At 43.3% G+C, this 18,620-nt stretch overlaps 1 protein-coding gene across 1 annotated transcript in view; it reads left to right on the plus strand.

Annotated features, from left to right (window-relative positions):
• The window catches only part of MED13L (mediator complex subunit 13L), a 395,410-nt gene that overhangs the window by 339,475 nt on the left and 37,315 nt on the right, over positions 1-18,620 (plus strand). The window contains exons 18-22 of the mRNA XM_044990575.1: positions 620-799; positions 2,458-2,681; positions 10,565-10,757; positions 15,300-15,744; positions 17,379-17,598. Coding sequence (XP_044846510.1) covers positions 620-799; positions 2,458-2,681; positions 10,565-10,757; positions 15,300-15,744; positions 17,379-17,598 — 1,262 coding nt within the window. The remainder of the gene's footprint in view (positions 1-619; positions 800-2,457; positions 2,682-10,564; positions 10,758-15,299; positions 15,745-17,378; positions 17,599-18,620) is intronic.

Raw genomic sequence — 18,620 nt, forward strand, 5'->3', positions numbered from 1 at the left:
GAGTAGATAAGTAATTTGGAGAGCTTTCTAAAACCAAAGGTAGAATACTGGTAAATTTCCTTCTTCCTTCCAGCATGCTGTAGGGCGTTTCAGTGTCACAAATTCACAGCAATTCTGTAGGTTTTTTTGGTTTGGTTTGTTTTTTGGAGTGAGGGTCAAACTTTGTTCTAGCTTTCTTTGGTGAGACTGTGGCACATCTTTTTGGAACATAAGTATGCAATCATCAGAAGGGAGCTGCTCTTTGTGAAACAATGCCAACTAGAAATAATGTAAATTTGTAAATGAAATATGTGTTTATTTACAGTTCTTTATGGGCTTGACTTAAAGAACAATATTTTTTAGCCTTTAAGCAGCTTAACACCTTTAAACAAACTTGTAGCAAATCACTACAGTCTAGATAACATTTTGCAAAAGGATATTTTGAAATGAACTTGAGAGAAAGCTAGTCTAACAATGTTGTTTAATAAAGAAGCAGTTTAAATTCTATTTTACTAATTACAGAGGAGCACAGGCTATATGGGCACCACGAGAGGCAAGATAAAGGAATCACAGCCCAAAAAAAAATTATGCCCCCTTCTCCTCACCAGAAATATGATTCATACCTCTTTGTCATTTGTAGTACTGGATATCAGCATGCTGTCCTCCCAGGATGTGGTGCGCATGCTACTGTCCCTACAACCCTTTCTCCAAGATGCCATCCAGAAGAAGCGGACAGGCAGGACCTGGGAGAACATCCAACATGTGCAGGGTCCCCTCACCTGGCAGCAGTTCCATAAGATGGCAGGACGGGGAACATATGGTAGAGTTTTTTGTGGAACAGCAGTGTTCAGATGAAGGCTGTGTTTCCTTATACATGGGCATTTAAATGTGTTCTTTGAGGGAAAGTGCATAAGAACAAAAGTCTCCTCAGACAGCTTTTCATTGTGTTTAATGTTTGAAGGATATTCTTGAGTAATACAGTGGGGGTTCTACCTTCCAAGATGACTGACATTGGAGAGGGGCTTGAACACCTCAAAAGCTTTGGTGAGGTTCAAAATCCCTGTGTGGATTTGATTTTGGTTTGAACCCACAGCTAGTACAATGAATAACATGAAGCATAGAAACTGTTAAATAAAATTAGAGCCCTAGTTATAAGATTTTAAATATGTTTTAAAATGTCATATTGCTGATATGTTTGGAATTAAACACCTCCTGGTTACAAGTGAGACTTTTAATTGGAAATATATTTGACAGAATATGTACTAAGTGAGAACAAACTAATGACTGACCTTTAAACATCATTTTTACTCTTCATGCATCTTGCCTGCATTTTATGTGAAATTCCCTACTGATCTGTTTTTTTACGGTCTTATTCTGTTTTGCCACAGTGCCTCAATTCTCTACTTTCCCTGCTCTGACACTTGACATAATGCTGATTTCCCTTTTGGCTATGGCAGGCTGCAGTAACTATCATCACTTCCAATGCCACTCTGCCATATGACAAGTACCTCCAGCCTTTTTTCAACATTTGTAACTGTAGTGTAGCATTGAACAGTCAGGATTTGCCAACAGTTACCACACATAGTAACTGAAATGACCACATTATCCCATATGTATTATAACAGTAGATAGCTGTGGTGAGTATGTGGTAACGGTTGGTGAATGCTGACTTTTCAGTCATTTATATTTCTCTGGAAATTGCCAGGGTATATTTGGGCTCACGTTCTCCAAGAAACAGCAGGCTACACTAGCATTTCTTTTAATCCCTAACAACCTGCTTGTGTGAGATCTCAGATTTGTTATGATAATCCTCTCATTTGTGATGGTGACTATTTTGGGTTTTTTTTTAATTTGTATTAACTCTAGCCACTTTGCTTAGAAATCAAGACTTTAATTTCCCACTTTGGGAGCTATGGTTTTCTTCAGTTGGTCATTTTGCACAACCAGCAAGAGCTAAAGCAAGAAACGTTAATTTAGTTTCCATGAATTCATGTCATCACTTTTTTGTAGGTTGAAAGGACATATGTGAAATGTGGTTATATCATCATTTAGGCAGAGTGAAACCACTCCTTTACAAGACCACAAGTTCAATGCTCAAGAAGGCCCTGAAATTCTGGGAGAATGTGTACTTACAGTACACTAGAAGATATTTTATTGCAATCTTTTCAGGGAATTATAGTAGTGATGCTTGGATCGGCTTCTTCTGCTTTGACTGACTGACCTCTGATTTTATGACACTTCATAAGCATGGTATAAATCTTTCTGCCCTGTAATTAAGTACCGTTACCTAAGGAAAATGACTGTGGAAGGAAGGACATTGTTAATGTATTGTGGCTGTATCCTGCCTGCTCAGAGGAGGTTCAGGCTTTCTGAAAACTCTCCATGACAAGAGATGACTGATTTACAACATTTGGCTAGAAAGACCTCATTTGCTATTATACCAGACAGTTCTGTAATACCCTCTTCTTTTCTTATCAGGTTCTGAGGAGTCTCCTGAGCCTCTTCCAATCCCCACTTTACTGGTGGGTTATGACAAGGACTTCCTGACAATCTCTCCATTCTCCTTGCCGTTCTGGGAGAGGCTGTTGCTAGACCCATATGGGGGCCATCGGGATGTCGCTTATATTGTGCTGTGTCCAGAAAATGAGGCCTTGCTCGATGGAGCCAAAACTTTCTTCAGGGACTTGAGTGCTGTATATGAGGTAGGAAAGAGGGACTGTTATGAATTGTTCAGTCATAATTGTCACCCCTTTTTTAGCAGCATGTTCACAGTTGGGTTAAGTTCATGTTCTTTCCTTTATAAGCTCTCTTAAATTGTTTAAAAGTTAAGTGTTTTAAATAGTAATTTGTTACAGTTTTTTCTTCAGTTTAGGAGGACTTTCTCCACTTTTAGAGTACGGGAAAAATATCATCTAATAGAGCTGCACTTATTCTTTTGCTTGTTAGTGCTGTTTAAGACAAAATTCAGCCCTAAGATACAGCTCTTACCTGCAGCTGCTGTTTAAGTCGAGGGAAACAAGGCATATGCAGCTGAAGGCTGAAAATAGCTGAGCAGTAGGAACAGTCTAATAGCAAGATGCCCTAACATGCAGACGTACAAGGAGACAGTAGAGATATAATAACTCTGAAATATAGGAAAATCTGAAAAGTAGCACTTTCCGTAAAATGTATCCAGGAACCTCCTGCATAGGCAAGCAGTACCTTCTCACGCGTCTGGTAGCAAAGTGAGACGACTACACCTTTTCCACTCTGTGGCAATGAAGGGAGAGTAGCCAAACCAGAGTGGGAGGAGTAAAGGATGACTCATGCTAAATGACATGTTCTTCAATCAAAACAGCAGAGCTTTTACCACTGTATTTAAGACTGATTCATTCTCTTTTACACACTTTGATCCTCATCAGGAGTAACATGAGTACAGTTGGGATCTGTGAACCAGTGGCAGCAATACAACTAAGCCCAGTTGTGTAGTTTGCAGATAGAGGATCTTGTTGCTGCACAGGTACAAAGGCCCTATGAATGGGATTTCCAAAAGCACTCAGCATTGGCCTAACCCAGGGGTCAGCAACCTATGGCATGCGTGCCAAAGGCGGCACGTGAGCTGATTTTGAGTGACACTCACACTGCCCGGGTCCTGGCCGCTGGCCTTGGGGCTCTGCTGCCAGCCTGGGGTCCTACCGCCGGCCCTCCGCCACCCAGGGTCCTGTCTGCTAGCCCCGCTCAGCCTGCTGCTGGTCCCGGCCACCGGTCCCAGGGTCCCTGCTGCTGGCCTGGGGTCCTACCGCCGGCCCCCGCCACCCCGGGTTCCATCCTTTCTTGACGAAGCAGACAGGACTGTATTGATCAAAAAAGCAGTAGCAGGTTATGAGAAGCAAAGCAGTATTTTTAAATGCTTACGTGTAAGTAAAAATCAAGCCAAAGAAAGGAAGTTACAAGATTGTACAGTGCATTGCAAAAAACGGAAAGCAGTTTACGGATGGGGAATATATAAAAAGTTTTTCTCAGCAGTCCGGAGGTTTCGTTCAATGATTTGCCAAATAAAGATGGGATCGTATCTAGAATAAAAGAACTACCTGTCTCTGCCAGAACAGTTGAGAGACGCGTAAGTGAAATGGCAGAAAACGTTAACGAAAAGTAGATGACTGCATTAAAAGACACAGCAGTGTTTAGAATTGCAGTTGATGAGAGCGTGGATATAAATGACATTCCACGTTTGGCAGTTGTTGCAAGTTATTGTACTTCTAATGAAATCCAAGAGGAACTTTGTTGCCTAAAACCCCTGCATGCCACAACAAAGGGGGAAGATACAGCGGAAACTTTTGTAAACCATTTTGAAGAACGAGGAGTTGACATCAGAAAAATATTTTGTGTAACAACAGATGGTGCTCCTGCCATGGTTGGAAAACAGAAGGGATTTGTAAAGTTACTTGAAGATCAAATTGGCCACCCGACAGTCAAATTTCACTGTACCATCCATGAAGAAAACCTGTGTGCTAAAATTTCTAATTCAGACTTAATAATGTGATGAATACAGTGGTGTGAATTGTGAACTTCCTGTTGCTCGATCTGCTTTGACTCACAGACGGTTTCAAGCACTGCTAGAAGAGATGGACAGTGCTTATAACGACATCCCACTTCACAGCAACATTCGGTGTCTACGTTGTGGCAAGGTTTTGGTGCGCTTTGTAAACTGTTTTGATGTAAATCAAGGCCTTTTTGTCGGAAAATGGCTAAAACTACCCTGAACTCGATGATGATAAATGGCTGTGTAAGCTCATGTTTCTAACTGACATCACCGCTCACCTAAACGAACTCAACCTCTGTCTCCAGGGTGCAGGGCAAACGGTTCTGGATCTTTATAAAATCTGGAAGGCATTCGTTGTAAAACTAGCAGTTTTTTCTCAGGATATTCAAACTTCGACTTTCTGCTACTTCCAACACATAAAAGAACTATCAACACATTGAACTGTCAGTGTCAGTGAGACTGGAATGTACATGCAAGAACTGGAATCAGAATGTTCTGACAGATTACAAGATTTCCAGCGATTTGGCCCAATGCTTTCTTTTCTAATAATAATAATTGGAGATATACCTATCTCCTAGAACTGGAAGGGACCTTGAAAGGTCATTGAGTCCAGCCCCCTGCCGTCACTATCAGGACCAAGTACTGATTTTTTGCCCCAGATTCCTAAGTGGCCTCCTCAAGGATTGAACTCACAAAACCCTGGGTTTAGCAGGCCAATGCTCAAACCACTGAGCTATCCCTCTCCCCCACCTGAAAAGTGATCTAATTAAACCTGAAAAGTTCAGAGAAAGCGACTTGGTTTTGTCTGTATTTCAGTGGATGGGTGTTGAAGATTTCGAAATGAAGCTCATTCAGCTAAAAAGCTCAGAATCATGGGCATCAAAGTTTGAAGATTGGTGGAGTGCACTTGAAGCTACCGAGAGAGATCATGTGGCCTTTATTCTGACCTGCTGGACATCCCTGCCAGTGAAATTTAATTATTTGAAGAAAATTGCATTTGCAGTACTTTCAGCATTTGGATCCACATACCTGTGTGAACAGGTATTTTCACACATGAAATCTGTCCTCTGTCCCTCTCGGAGCCAGTTAACAACTGATCACTCAGAAGCCTGTGTGCAGCTTAAAGTATCCAAATTCGTGCCAGACATTGGAAAACTGGAAAAGCAGGGATCACACTAAACTGATAAGATCTGCATTTTAATTTAATTTTAAATGAAGCTTCTTAAACATTTTAAAAACCTTATTTACTTTACATACAGCAATAGTTTAGTTTTATATTAGAGAGAGACCTTCTAAAAACGTTAAAATGTATTACTGGCATGCGAAACCTTAAATTAGAGTGAATAAATGAAGACTTGGCACACCACTTCTGAAAGGTTGCGGACCCCTGGCCTAACACAACACTGAATGCTTTTGAAAATAACATTCATGTGCAAAAAGCCCAGGTCCCAACCACAGATCTTCCACCTTGTTCATGTAAGGGTAATCCACATAATCTGCCCTGTCTGTCTCACCAACTTTGCAATGTAATCATTAGGTAGACAGAGATGGAACATATTTTTGAGAAATCTGACCTGGCAGATTTTCCATGTCTTTACCCAGGAGGAATGTATGGCCCAAAGTTAGCAGTCAGCTAAAAGATCACTCAAATAAAAAAAATGAATGATAATGTAGTGCTGTAGAAACTGTGACTGTGCTATTTCAAAAAGCCCTATTAGTCCTTTTTATTTCAGGGGCAGAAAGTGAAAACCATTAGAAAGCATGGTCTTCTAAACATAGAGATTTCTATTTCATTTTTGTAATGTCAAAATTTAAGATAGGAATTCACAGTGAGAGGTGATTTCTTACTCTATTCTGAATGGACATGATATTCATACTTGGAGTTCAGTCCTATATTCTGAATCATTGCATGTGTCTTAAAGTATGCTTCTGTTTTAAGAGGAGAATGGGGTCACACACTTAAGCAATCTAGAGCAAGTGTAGATCTTGTGAACAACACTAAAACAAGAAGTACTGTAGTTGGTATTAATTACAATTTCAAAGAAATGCTTCTCTACAGAATGGAACTGCTCCCATTGTATGAAGTAATTCAACATTTCCTCCACAAGCTACAGCAGATACATCCGCTAAAAACCTGTGAAAAAAATTCTCCTCCAAACAGTTCTACTTTACTACATTATCAGGAAAGAACGCTAGCATTGAGATATGTTCATTGAGAATAATCTATGTAGGGTAATGATAGAAGCCCCATCACTTAGGCTGTTTCAAATAGATTTGGACAAAGAAAAGGCGTATACTGTATGCTGTGAGAAACAGTCCTTCACTGGTCACTAGTTATAGATAAGATGATCAAATACCTCTTTTCCATTGCGAATTTCTGTGGTAAGAGCAAAGTAATCTAAAATATGAGCTGCCTTAGATCAAAGAAACCCAAAATAACTTTTAGGAAACTCACGTTTTTCTCAGATTGAATGATGATGCCACAGAATAGCCAGCACAAGAACTGCAGTAACGCTGTTGTGTCAACAAGAACTCATCCCTGTGTATCATGTATGAAAAACTTTTCTAGAGATGGTCACCTGGGCTCTGCTACACCTTTGCACCAACAGAGTCAGTAGTGTGGCTAATAAGAGTTTTAAATGTATCAATCTCCTACTTTCTACGGAAGTGAAATGGATCCTTTTACTCACCTGGGTATGGTTCTCTTTTAGACCTGAGTGCACAGCAGAACTCCATTTATCCAACCCTCCATTATCTGGCTCTTTCTATTAACCAAACAACCAGTGCGCACAGGTCCAGAAGCAGGCAATCTCTCCTCTGGCCACTAGATGGGGCTGCAGCCTCGCACTTTCCCATTCTCCTGATTGTCCATTTTTTTTGATTATCCAATCAGGCCCCAGTCCCTGTTAGATTGGATATATGGGGTTCTGCTCTATTTAATTGGAGTACAACTGCCTGTTTTCCAATCTAAAGCAGCAGCAATTCTTTTGTTATCCACTAGGATGCAGTACTCCTTAGCAGTCAGAGCTCATGCAATAGAAGGCCCTTAGTTAAATAAACTGGTGCTGCTTCTTTGAGTGATGTCCCTGTGGGTGCTCCACCTTAGGTGTCCGTGCGCCCCTGTGCTCGTAATGGGAGAATTATGGTAGCAGTACACATGCGCGGTCCCCGTCTCGCACTGCTTCAGGTGGTTAACTGATGCTGTTCCTTCTCTACCACCGTTGGTTCGAGTTGGAGCAGCTAGCAGCGCCTTGCAGTTTTTTGAGTAGCATCGTTTCCCTTAGTTTTAGTTTTCAGTTAGAATAGTTAGTGTTAGTACTTTATCCCTGTCCTTCCGTTTTTCTCCTCATAGGGCTGTAGGTTTTCATTTTTTCCACTGCCACAGCACTCTTACGGGAAGAGTATGCTCCCTGAGGGGCTTGCCTGGCTCCCCAGGGTTCAAACACTGCATTACCTGCAGGCTTTCTATACCTCTCTCAGTGCATCTGGTGTCTCAGCAAGACATACACTGCAGAAGTGCTCACACTCTTACAGTCTGAAAGACCACACCAGAAAGGTGAGAGATTGCCAGCTTAAACTTCTCCTCATGGAGAAGTCTCTTCTCCTGGTGTCTGAGCCTGAGGTACGCACTCCATGTGGCCAGAAATCGCCGACTGCAGCCCCTTCTTCCATGGCCTGGGCTCCCGATCAGCCCACCAAGAAGGCAGCAAAAAAAACCCGGGGTACCATGGCCCCGACCTTGGAGTTGGCCAAGAAAAGGCGCACCGCTAATGGGCAAACATTCCCGGTACTGACCGCACCGGCCATATCAACGGCCGAAACAGTGGGACCCTCCAGAACTGTTGGTACCAAGAAAACGAAAGCCTCCAAGCAGCCGAGCTCAGACACAGGTACCAAGGGGAAAATGAAACCCTATGCTACAGTACCGCCAAACATGACTAAACACTGGTACTGAGCACCTCAGCACCCCCGCTGCTCATGATGCCACCTAATGCGGACATTGTGCACTCCAGTCAAACACCAATACCAACAGGTTTGTTTCAGCATAAGGTACCGAACCCTACCACGCCCATGGTACTGATGCCATACGCTTTGCAGCAATTCCTGCGCCAAAAAGACCTTATCGTCTCTTCTGTACTGGAGTTTCCCATCCTTAGCACCAATGGTACCTTGGTCCTTGTGGTACCTAGTCAACCCAGCTCTCCATCTCTTTGTTTCACAGTTCTCGAGTGAGGATGAAGATGGAGACAAGGATGTTGGGGACTCTCCACAACATTCCTCCCCTGTGGCTACTCCTATCACGCATGCTGCTCCGTGCAATGGCTACCCAGGAAACCTTCCAAACCAACCCTGGTATGGGCACCGCTGGATGCCCTCTATGCTCTTCCCATCACAATGGCCATTTTGGAGACCGTGGGCAGCATATCCACAACAACAACAGCCCTCAACCTCCAGGATGCATATTTTCATATATCCATCCATCACATCGAAAATTTCTATGATTTGCAGTAGGACAAGATCATTTCCAATACAAAGTTCTACCCTTCGGCCTTTCCATTGCGCTGTGGGTATTCTCAAAGGTACTAGCCGTAATAGCTGCCTACTTACGCAGAGAGTGAATCATGATATTTCCCTACTTAGACAATTGTCTGCTGAAAGCACCAACGCTGCAGGCAGTGATAGAATCCACCGAACACACTATAACTCTGTTTACGAGGTTTGGCCTTCAGGTAAACATACAAAAATCTATACCTGGAATTTATTGGGGGAGACCTCAAACTCTCTTAAGGCATCTGCCTCCCTACCAACAAAACGATTTCTAACTTTAACCGATTTGATCTCCATGGCGCAAAACAGCCCGAAGCATCTGCCAGACCTCGCCTACAAATTCTAGGCCACATGGCTGCCATGATCTTCATCATCAGACACACAAGACTACATATGTGGTGTCTACAAGCCTGGCTCCAGGCAAATTATATCCCATATAGTCACAGTATAAACAAGCACCTCACCATGCTGGATACAATAAAAGACTTCCTTTTGTGATGGACCAATCCAGACAACATGCCCTTCCTACAGAATCCACCGTTGCTCACCATCACCACGAAGGCATCCCTTCTAGGTTGGGGAGCACACCTGAAACCACACTCTACACAGGGCTGATGGTCCACGACGGAGTCCCATCTTCATATAAACCTCCTAGAACTGTGAGCGGTTTGGAACATTTGCTCCCACTTCTTACTGATCATCAAAGACGAGACAGTTCAGATCTTCATCGACAATGTGGCTTGTATGTTTTACATAAACAGACAAGGGGGAGTGCAATCACACACTCTGTGTGGAAGCCATGCGACTGGCAGTGGTTCCTTCCACTGGAGGGCACCGCTCTGAAGTCACCTAAAGTGGAGCACGCACAGGGACATGACCTGAAGAAGAAGAGAAGGTTACTCACCTTGCGCAGTAACGGAGGTTCTTTGAGATGTGTTTCCCTGTGGGTGCTCCACTACCCTCCCTCCTCCCCTCTACTTCGGAGTTTAGTACTAGGCTCTGCAGTAGGAAAGGAACAGAGAGGGGGTTGGTCGCACAGCGCCTGTTAACCACCTGAAGCGGCGCGAGATGGGGACCATGCTTGTGCAACCCAACTGAGCACTGCTACTATAAAGCTCCAATTACTAGCACAGGGGTGCACAGACACCTAAAGTGGAACACCCATAGGTACACATCTCAAAGAACCTCCGTTACTGCACAAGGTGAGTAACTGTCTTTCTTACACCTGCAGATTTCAAACATAAAACCAAAGTCTCTTGTCAGCCTCAATGTATACTGTAGAATGTATAGAACAGAGTGTACTTTATAGCTTTAGCTTGACTTTAAATGTAAGTTAAGTCAGCCAGAGATAAAAAAAACAAGATGGCCTTTAATTTTTACAATTACAGATTTGTACTATAAGGGGCTGCCATTGGAGAGAGGGCATGAGACTGCAAACCAGTGTGTTTATCAAGTTACTGGTTTTGTTCTGTGGACATGGCATCTGGTTGCAAATATTTCTTCTTATGCCGCCAGATGTGTAGGCTTGGCCAACACAAACCAATCTGCAAAGTGTTACGTGATGGAATCATGCGGGTGGGAAAGACCATGGCGCAAAAGGTGACAGATGAGCTCGTGAGCGAATGGTTTAACCAGCCTTGGGGCAGTGAGGAGTGTGACAATCATTCCAGGCTCAAACTTTATGCGCAAGTTTGCCGGCATCACCTAGGTAAGTGAAGTTGAGTTGAGATAAAAATAAGATTGTTTTGTTTTGGGTTATGGGGGAGGGAGAAACAACTTTCCCTGTAAATGCATTTATGATCTGTAAAATGATAGTAAAAATAGCTTTGTGGGGCTCCATTTTAATGGTCTCTCCGTGATTTCCATATTACATTTATTCACTTTACAAGTAAAAAGATGTATTTTTTCTAACTGCCAGCCCTGTAAACTCATCTTGAGATCCAAAAGCCAACTTCTGTGTTCCTGCTGAGAAATCAGTGTACTACTGGACATTTGCTCATCTATCCCAAAGGCCCTCTTGTGCAGGTTTAAACATACATATTGAGCTATTAGGGGTTAATGAGCACATCTAGGATGTAGTGTCACGTCATTGTGAGTGAATGGTTTATCTGATGACTTACAAAGATTAGAACTACCTGACTGAAACTCAACCCAGCAAGACTAAGTTAATAGGTATGGGTTGACTGAATCAACTGGAAGAATTTGTAGTGGCTATTTCATGTCCCTTGTTAAGCAGCGTATGCCCACTCTTTGTTCTAACTGGCTTGGGCCTTGGTTGAGAGAGGACCCATCTTCCTATGTGATCCCTTGGCAATTTATTATTTATATTAGTTTTGAGGAGCCACAATCAAGGATCAGAACCGTATTGTCCTACACACTGTTGAATCACAGAACAGAAAGATGGTGCCTGCCTGAAAGAGCTTATAGTATAAGTAAGACAAAAGACAACATGAAATATAGACAGATGATGGAGCACAAGAAAACAATGAGACAATGCTAGTCTGCATGATAGGTAATTGTCTCTGAACATCGACTGCTGAACTGTTGATGAATTTAGATCACTGAAGTGTGCAAGTTGAGAGTCCTCTGATGTAATGGTAGTGGGGACTACGCTAGTTTGTTTTCAGTGAAGTCCTGAAATGAGTGTCCCCGACCCTCTTTGAGATCACAGAGGTTGACAAGTACTTGACTATGCTGACCATGAGGGCTGACTTCACAGGCTTTAGAGACAGGGAAGTTCAGGATAGTGTATGAGGGTTTGGGATAAGTGGGTGAGTAGTGGTAGTTGTAATAGGTTAATTTAGTAAAGGGATCATTTAATTATTTTGTTTTAAAAGTTATAAAATAAGAAGCTGGAGCATGGGCGGGAGCTCAGTACCAGTTAGACTTAAATAATTATCATTCAATAAATAATAATAATAATACCTATCTCTTATGGCACTTCCCTTCAGTAAATCTCAAAGTGCTTTTCAGAGGAAGTAAATACCATTATCCCCATTTCAGCCAGACCCCCTAGATCCAGCTGAGCTATTCTGGTGCAGAACCTTTTAGTAGTGGATGGGGGTGGGGAAGGTAGCACTAAGCCATCTTTCTTCTCCCCTACTCTTTGGTCCAAACTGACTCTTAGCATAACTCAGAATGAATCATAGAATCTCAGGGTTGGAAGGGACCTCAGGAGGTCATCTAGTCCAACCCCCTGCTCAAAGCAGGACCAAACCCAACTAAATCATCCCAGCCAGGGCTTTGTCAAGCCTGACCTTAAAAACCTCTAAGGAAGGAGATTCCACCACCTCCCTAGGTAACCCATTCCAGTTCTTCACCACCCTACTAGTGAAAAAGTTTTTCCTAATGTCCAACCTAAACCTCCCCCTCTGCAACTTGAGACCATTACTCCTTGTTCTGTCATCTTCTACCACTGAGAACAGTCTAGATCCATCCTCTTTGGAACCCCCTTTCAGGTAGTTGAAAGCAGCTATCAAATCCCCCCTCATTCTTCTCTTCTGCAGGCTAAACAATCCCAGTTCCCTCAGCCTCTCCTCATAAGTCGTGCTCCAGCCCCCTAATCATCTTTGTTGCCCTCCGCTGGACTCTCTCCAATTTATCCACATCCTTCTTGTAGTGTGGGGCCCAAAACTGGACACAGTACTCCAAATGAGGCCTCACCAGTGCTGAGTAGAGGGGAATGATCACATCCCTCGATCTGCTGGAAATGCCCCTACTTATACAACCCAAAATGCCATTAGCCTTCTTGGCAACAAGGGCACACTGTTGACTCGTATTCAGCTTTTCGTCCACCGTAACCCCTAGGTCCTTTTCTGCAGAACTGCTGCCCAGCCATTCGGTCCCTAGTCTGTAGCAGTGCATGGGATTCTTCCGTCCTAAGTGCAGGACTCTGCACTTGTCCTTGTTGAACCTCATCATATTTCTTTTGGCCCAATCCTCTAATTTGTCTAGGTCCCTCTGTATCCTATCCCTACCCTCCAGTGTATCAACCACTCCTCCCAGTTTAGTGTCATCTGCAAACTTGCTAAGGGTGCAGTCCACACCATCCTCCAGATCATTAATGAAGATATTGAACAAAACCGGCCCCAGCACCGACCCTTGGGGCACTCCACTTGATACTGGCTGCCAACTAGACATGGAACCATTGATCACTACCCGTTGAGCCCGACCATCTAGCCAGTTTTCTATCCACCTTACCGTCCATTCATCCAGCCCATACTTCTTTAACTTGCTGGCAAGAATACTGTGGGAGACTGTATCAAAAGCTTTGCTAAAGTCCAGAAATAGCACATCCACTGCTTTCCCCTCATCCACAGAGCCGGTTATCTCATCATAGAAGGCAATTAGGTTAGTCAGGCATGACTTGCCCTTGGTGAATCCATGCTGACTGTTCCTGATCACTTTCCCCTCCTTTAAGTGGTTCAGAATTGATTCCTTGAGGACCTGTTCCATGATTTTTCCAGGGACTGAGGTGAGACTGACTGGCCTGTAGTTCCCTGGATCTTCCTTCTTCCCTTTTTTAAAGATGGGCACTACATTAGCTTTTTTCCAGTCATCCGGGACCTCCCCCGATCGCCATGATTTTTCAAAGATAATGGCCAATGGCTCTGCAATCTCATCGGCCAACTCCTTTAGCACCCTCGGATGCAGCGCATCCGGCCCCATGGACTTGTGCTCGTACAGCTTTTCTAAATAGTCCCGAACTACTACTTTCTCCACAGAGAGCTGGTCACCTCCTCCCCATACCGTGCTGCAGAGTGCAGCTGTCTGGGAGCTGACCTTGTCTGTGAAGACAGAGGCAAAAAAAGCATTGAGTACACTAGCTTTCTCCACATCCTCTGTCACTAGGTTTCCTCCCTCATTCAGCAAGGGGCCCACACTTTCCCTGACTTTCCTCTTGTTGCTAACATACCTAAAGAAACCCTTCTTGTTACTCCTAACATCTCCGGCTAGCTGCAACTCCAAGCGTGATTTGGCCTTCCTAATTTCACTCCTGCATGCCTGAGCAATACTTTTATATTCCTCCCTGGTTATTTGTCCAATCTTCCACTTCTTGTAAGCTGTTTTTTTGTGTTTAAGACGAGCAAGGATTTCACTGTTAAGCCAAGCTGGTCACCTGCCATATTTACTTTTCTTCCTACACATAGGGATGGTTTGTTCCTGCAACCTCAATAAGGATTCTTTAAAATACAGCCAGCTTTCCTAATACTTGGCATTAGGGCTCAAGTAACACCAGCTAGAACAGACCTGAAAGTAAGTCTGCACTGCAAAAAAAAATCCCGTGGCAGCGAATCTCAGAACTTGGGTTAACTGACTCAGGCTTGTGCTAAAGGGCTAAAAATATCAGTGGATTTCAGATCCCAGGCTCCAGCCCAGGCGGGAATGTCTACTCTGCTATTTTTAGCTCCATAGTGCGAGCTCCATGAACCCAAGTCAGTTGGCCCAGGCTCTGAAACTCATTGCTGTAGCAGATCTCATTGCTGTAGCAGATATATATAGTGTAGACACGCCGTAAGTGCTCTGAGACTGCTCTGCTGGCTTGGCCTTGCGCCATCCGGTTAACGATTCCTATGCTTGGGAGAAGCACAGAGAGGTCAGAATCTAGCGCATTTATCTTTAACAATTGCCAGTATCCCACTACTTCTTTCAGTTTGCTTTTAGCTTTCATTTACCACATAGCTGGGTAGAACCATTACCCCACTGATTAATATGGTAGGTACTCCATGCTCACCCCCAGAAGTGTGTAGTATGTGCTCAGTCTATGAAGTTGCTTAAGGAGCAACCATAATTAAATTAAATCTCCCAGAATAGTAGTTCATGTAAAAAGGGCTTGAACTGACAAAGATAAAGATGCTCTCTTAAATGGTCATTGTGAACTGAAGTAATTCATTTAGCTGTTTGTGAAGTTGAATGCCGTCTACAGCGACAAATACAGTGTTATCACATCATAATCGAACCAGAAGTAATGACATGTCAATAGTAATGTTTGTTCGCTTCCCCTTCTCTTCATACTGTAGGAACTCTGCAAAGGCAAACCTGTACTTAGAGATAGTTGAATCACATTATTAAAAGGGACTAACTGCAGAATTGATTCTATAATTAAATATTTATAATGGAAATTATACTGAACATTTTCCTTCTCCCTCAAATGTTCTGAAAGCCTAGTACTGTGTGATTTTACAGTGCTTTGTTTGGTGAGATCTGATACACTATCATTAATCTACCTTGTGTTTATACACTCTTTCAGCACCTTACTTAGCCACTCTGCAGCTTGACAGCAGCCTGTTGATACCACCTAAATACCAAACCTCAGCGCCAGCAAGCCAAGGGCAAGCAATGCCTGGGAACACTGGACCTGTACCCCCAAATTCAACATGTCTGTCAGCTCCTGGGGCACCACCAACAGGCAGTTCCTTTAATTCAACGCCCAATGGTGGGACCACTAACCTTGTAGCAGGAAGTAGTTCAGCATCTGGATCCTCTGTGCCACAGTTGTCAGCATCTTCCTCGACACCCAGCATTAACCAGATGAGCACTACCTCTTCTTCAGGGTTTAGTGGAATTGTGGGTCCAGGGCAGAACACCAGCACTGGGGGAAATTCAACAGACAGACCACCAGGGAGCACAGGTTCTGGAGGAGACACAGAACCTGGACAGAACTCATCACAGCAACAACAAGAAGGACAGGAAAGGTAAGTTACTAAATACCTGAATGAGCCCATGTATTACCAGTTCAGTTCCTTAGGGTATGTCTACACCGCAACTAAACACCTGTAGCTGGCCTGTGTCTGTTGACTCAGGCTTGCAGGGCTTGGGGCTGTAAAATTGCAGTATAGATGTTCAGACTCAAGCTGTAGCCAGGGCTCTGGGACCCCACGAGAGTGGAGCATCCCAGAGGCCAGGCACCAGCCTGAGCCGGAACATCTACATTGCATTTTTACAGCCCCATGAGCCCAAGTCAGCTGACATGGGCCAGCTGCAGGTGTTTAGTTGTGGTGTAGATGTACTCTTATCTTCCTGCATTCATGACTCCTTCCCTTAAGCCTCATGGACATTCCTGAAAGTGCAGGAGCTCCTTGCTTCCCGCACAGCTACTCAGAGCTGCTGCTGTGGCAGTTGTGATTGCAACAGCTGTCTCTGATGTATAGTGGGTGAACTTTACTCAGTCTTTGTAGTAATTGAAATGAGTTTTATTATTTCACATTGTTTAGTTAAAGGAGACACTGTTATTGTTGATAGGCTCAAAATTTCACCCACCATTTTTTTCTTATCTATTTGCAAGCTAGGTGGTGTTCTGTGTATAGAGATTTGTTAGCTGTTCAAAAAAATAATGCTACATTGCTGCTATTTCTTAAACCTATTCTGGCATTACAGCATTTCTAAATAACCCTGCAATAAGGAACCAGTGCATGATTTTACAATGTCAGGGAATAGATTTCAGGAATAAGCAGATTTCAGCTTGGGGCTGCTAAAGAGTCATCAGAAACAGGAGTGTGTAAACCATTATTTAAAAAATTAGAAAAATATGTTGCCACCATTTAAAAACTCTGCTTGCCTAAGGCAGATCTTTCTTGATGGGTAACTTTTTTCCCCTGTCACTTTTGCAGTATATATTAGCAAGTAGATGTTATGTTGATAAATTGTCATAACATAACGGGTTAATGAGCTCTCATTCTTTAAGTAACAAGTTCAAATCGAGCCCTATTTGAAGTTGTTATACTTCTGTTCAGTGGTCTATGCAAAATCTACCACTACAATTAGCACTAGTTGGCAGCCTCAGCAGAGTATGTAGACTGAACGCCTTTCTCACCTCTATATGTTTGTCTCTCCTGTTCGGGGTTAAGGCACTTTCACAGGAGGGCAGCATGGGGAAACCGTCACTGCAAGTGCTGTACCTCTTCTGTGAATAAACAGAGGCCTTCGGTCTCCTGTCATTCTTCCAACTTTCTCCAGCACTAAAACAATTTGTATATTAATGACCACAAGCAGAAAATAGTATACTGTCATTCACAGATTCAGTGCTAATCATCTTTCTTGTACACATTCTTCAGAGCTAGACTGTTCTGGGTGTTTCAGATGGGGGTGTATCACTCTTAACAAACACCTTTAATAAATTATTACCAGGTACTTTGATGTGATGTAATCCTTTGGATGGATGTAACATCTTAGCAGCCACTGTTCTTGGACTGTGTTTTTAGTTTTTTTTCTCAATGTAAAAAGCAGTCCTCCCCTTCAGACTCTTTCCCTACCCACCCTAACCCTTAGAACAAAACAATAATTAGACTTTGTAATTTGCTTATGCACTTAACAATACATGTCTCTCTAGTGTTACAGAGAGGGAGAGAATAGGGATTCCCACTGACCCAGAATCTGCAGACAGCCATGCCTATCCTCCAGCAGTTGTCATCTATATGGTAGATCCTTTTACCTACACCGCAGATGAGGAATCTGCCTCAGCCAACTACTGGCTGTTAAGTTTGATGCGATGCTACACAGAAATGTTGGATAACTTACCTGACAATATGAGGAATTCTTTCATTCTCCAGGTAACATTTTTAATCTTTTTACTTTAGAGATTCATTCTACCACATCAGACATTTGCTGACTGTAAAATGTAGGCTGGGATACTGTGTCTGAACATAGTGCCAAGTGCTGTTATGTACAATATTTAGATGATATTTACAAAATGTGTGTTATTAAATGGACAAGTAATGTGTTAAAATAATATCCTGGTTGTGACATAATGCAAGAAGGAGCCACAGTACTCTTAAATCATTTCCGTTGTGTATATTCCAGAACATGTGTTCTTCATTGGGTGATTTCCAAACAGTGGATTACATTCCATAGCACACAGAATGTGGTGGCATTGTCCTGGCAAAGGAGTGTTGGAGCTGTGTTTATTATGAATCTCTTTACTTTGTATATTCTGTGTCTCAGCCTGTTAATTATATTAACTTTTAAGGTGTTTTGTTTTGTTTAATGCAAGTGAAAAGATGCATAATGCGTACTACTGTGTTACTACCTGCTTGTTAAAATATATCCTCATACAATCCTGAGTAGCTGGCATTAGTTACTTACTGTGGAGTTATGCAAGGATTAAACTGATGTCACCAGGAGCAGAACGTCGCCCTTTATGCAGCTTGCTTGCACTTGCACTGTATGTCCTTGCCTCCTTCCCAGAGACGTGATTTTGGGTATATAGGCACTGACTCTGTGGGTGCTCCAGGGCTGGAGCACCCATGAAAAAAAATTAGCGGGTGGCTAGCACCCGCCAGCAGCCAGCTCACTCCTGCCTGCGGCTCTGCGGATCAACTCCTCCTCCTCCCTCCCAGTGCCTCCCAGCTGTTCACCAGTGTGCAGGAGGTGCTGGGAGGGTGGGGGAGGAGCAGGGACGGGGTGCACTTGGGGGAGGGGTGGAAAGAGATGGAGGAGGGCCTTGGGGGAAGGGGTGGAGTTGTGGCGGGGCCTGGGGCTGAGCAGGGTTTGAGCACCTCTAATTTTTCCCGGAAGTGTTTGGGTACCTTGTTTCTTAGGTGCTCAACTTGACCAGGTAAAGGCCTCTGATTTT

This window comes from Mauremys mutica, chromosome 16, assembly GCF_020497125.1.
Source record: "Mauremys mutica isolate MM-2020 ecotype Southern chromosome 16, ASM2049712v1, whole genome shotgun sequence".
NCBI classification, from domain to species: Eukaryota; Metazoa; Chordata; order Testudines; family Geoemydidae; genus Mauremys; species Mauremys mutica.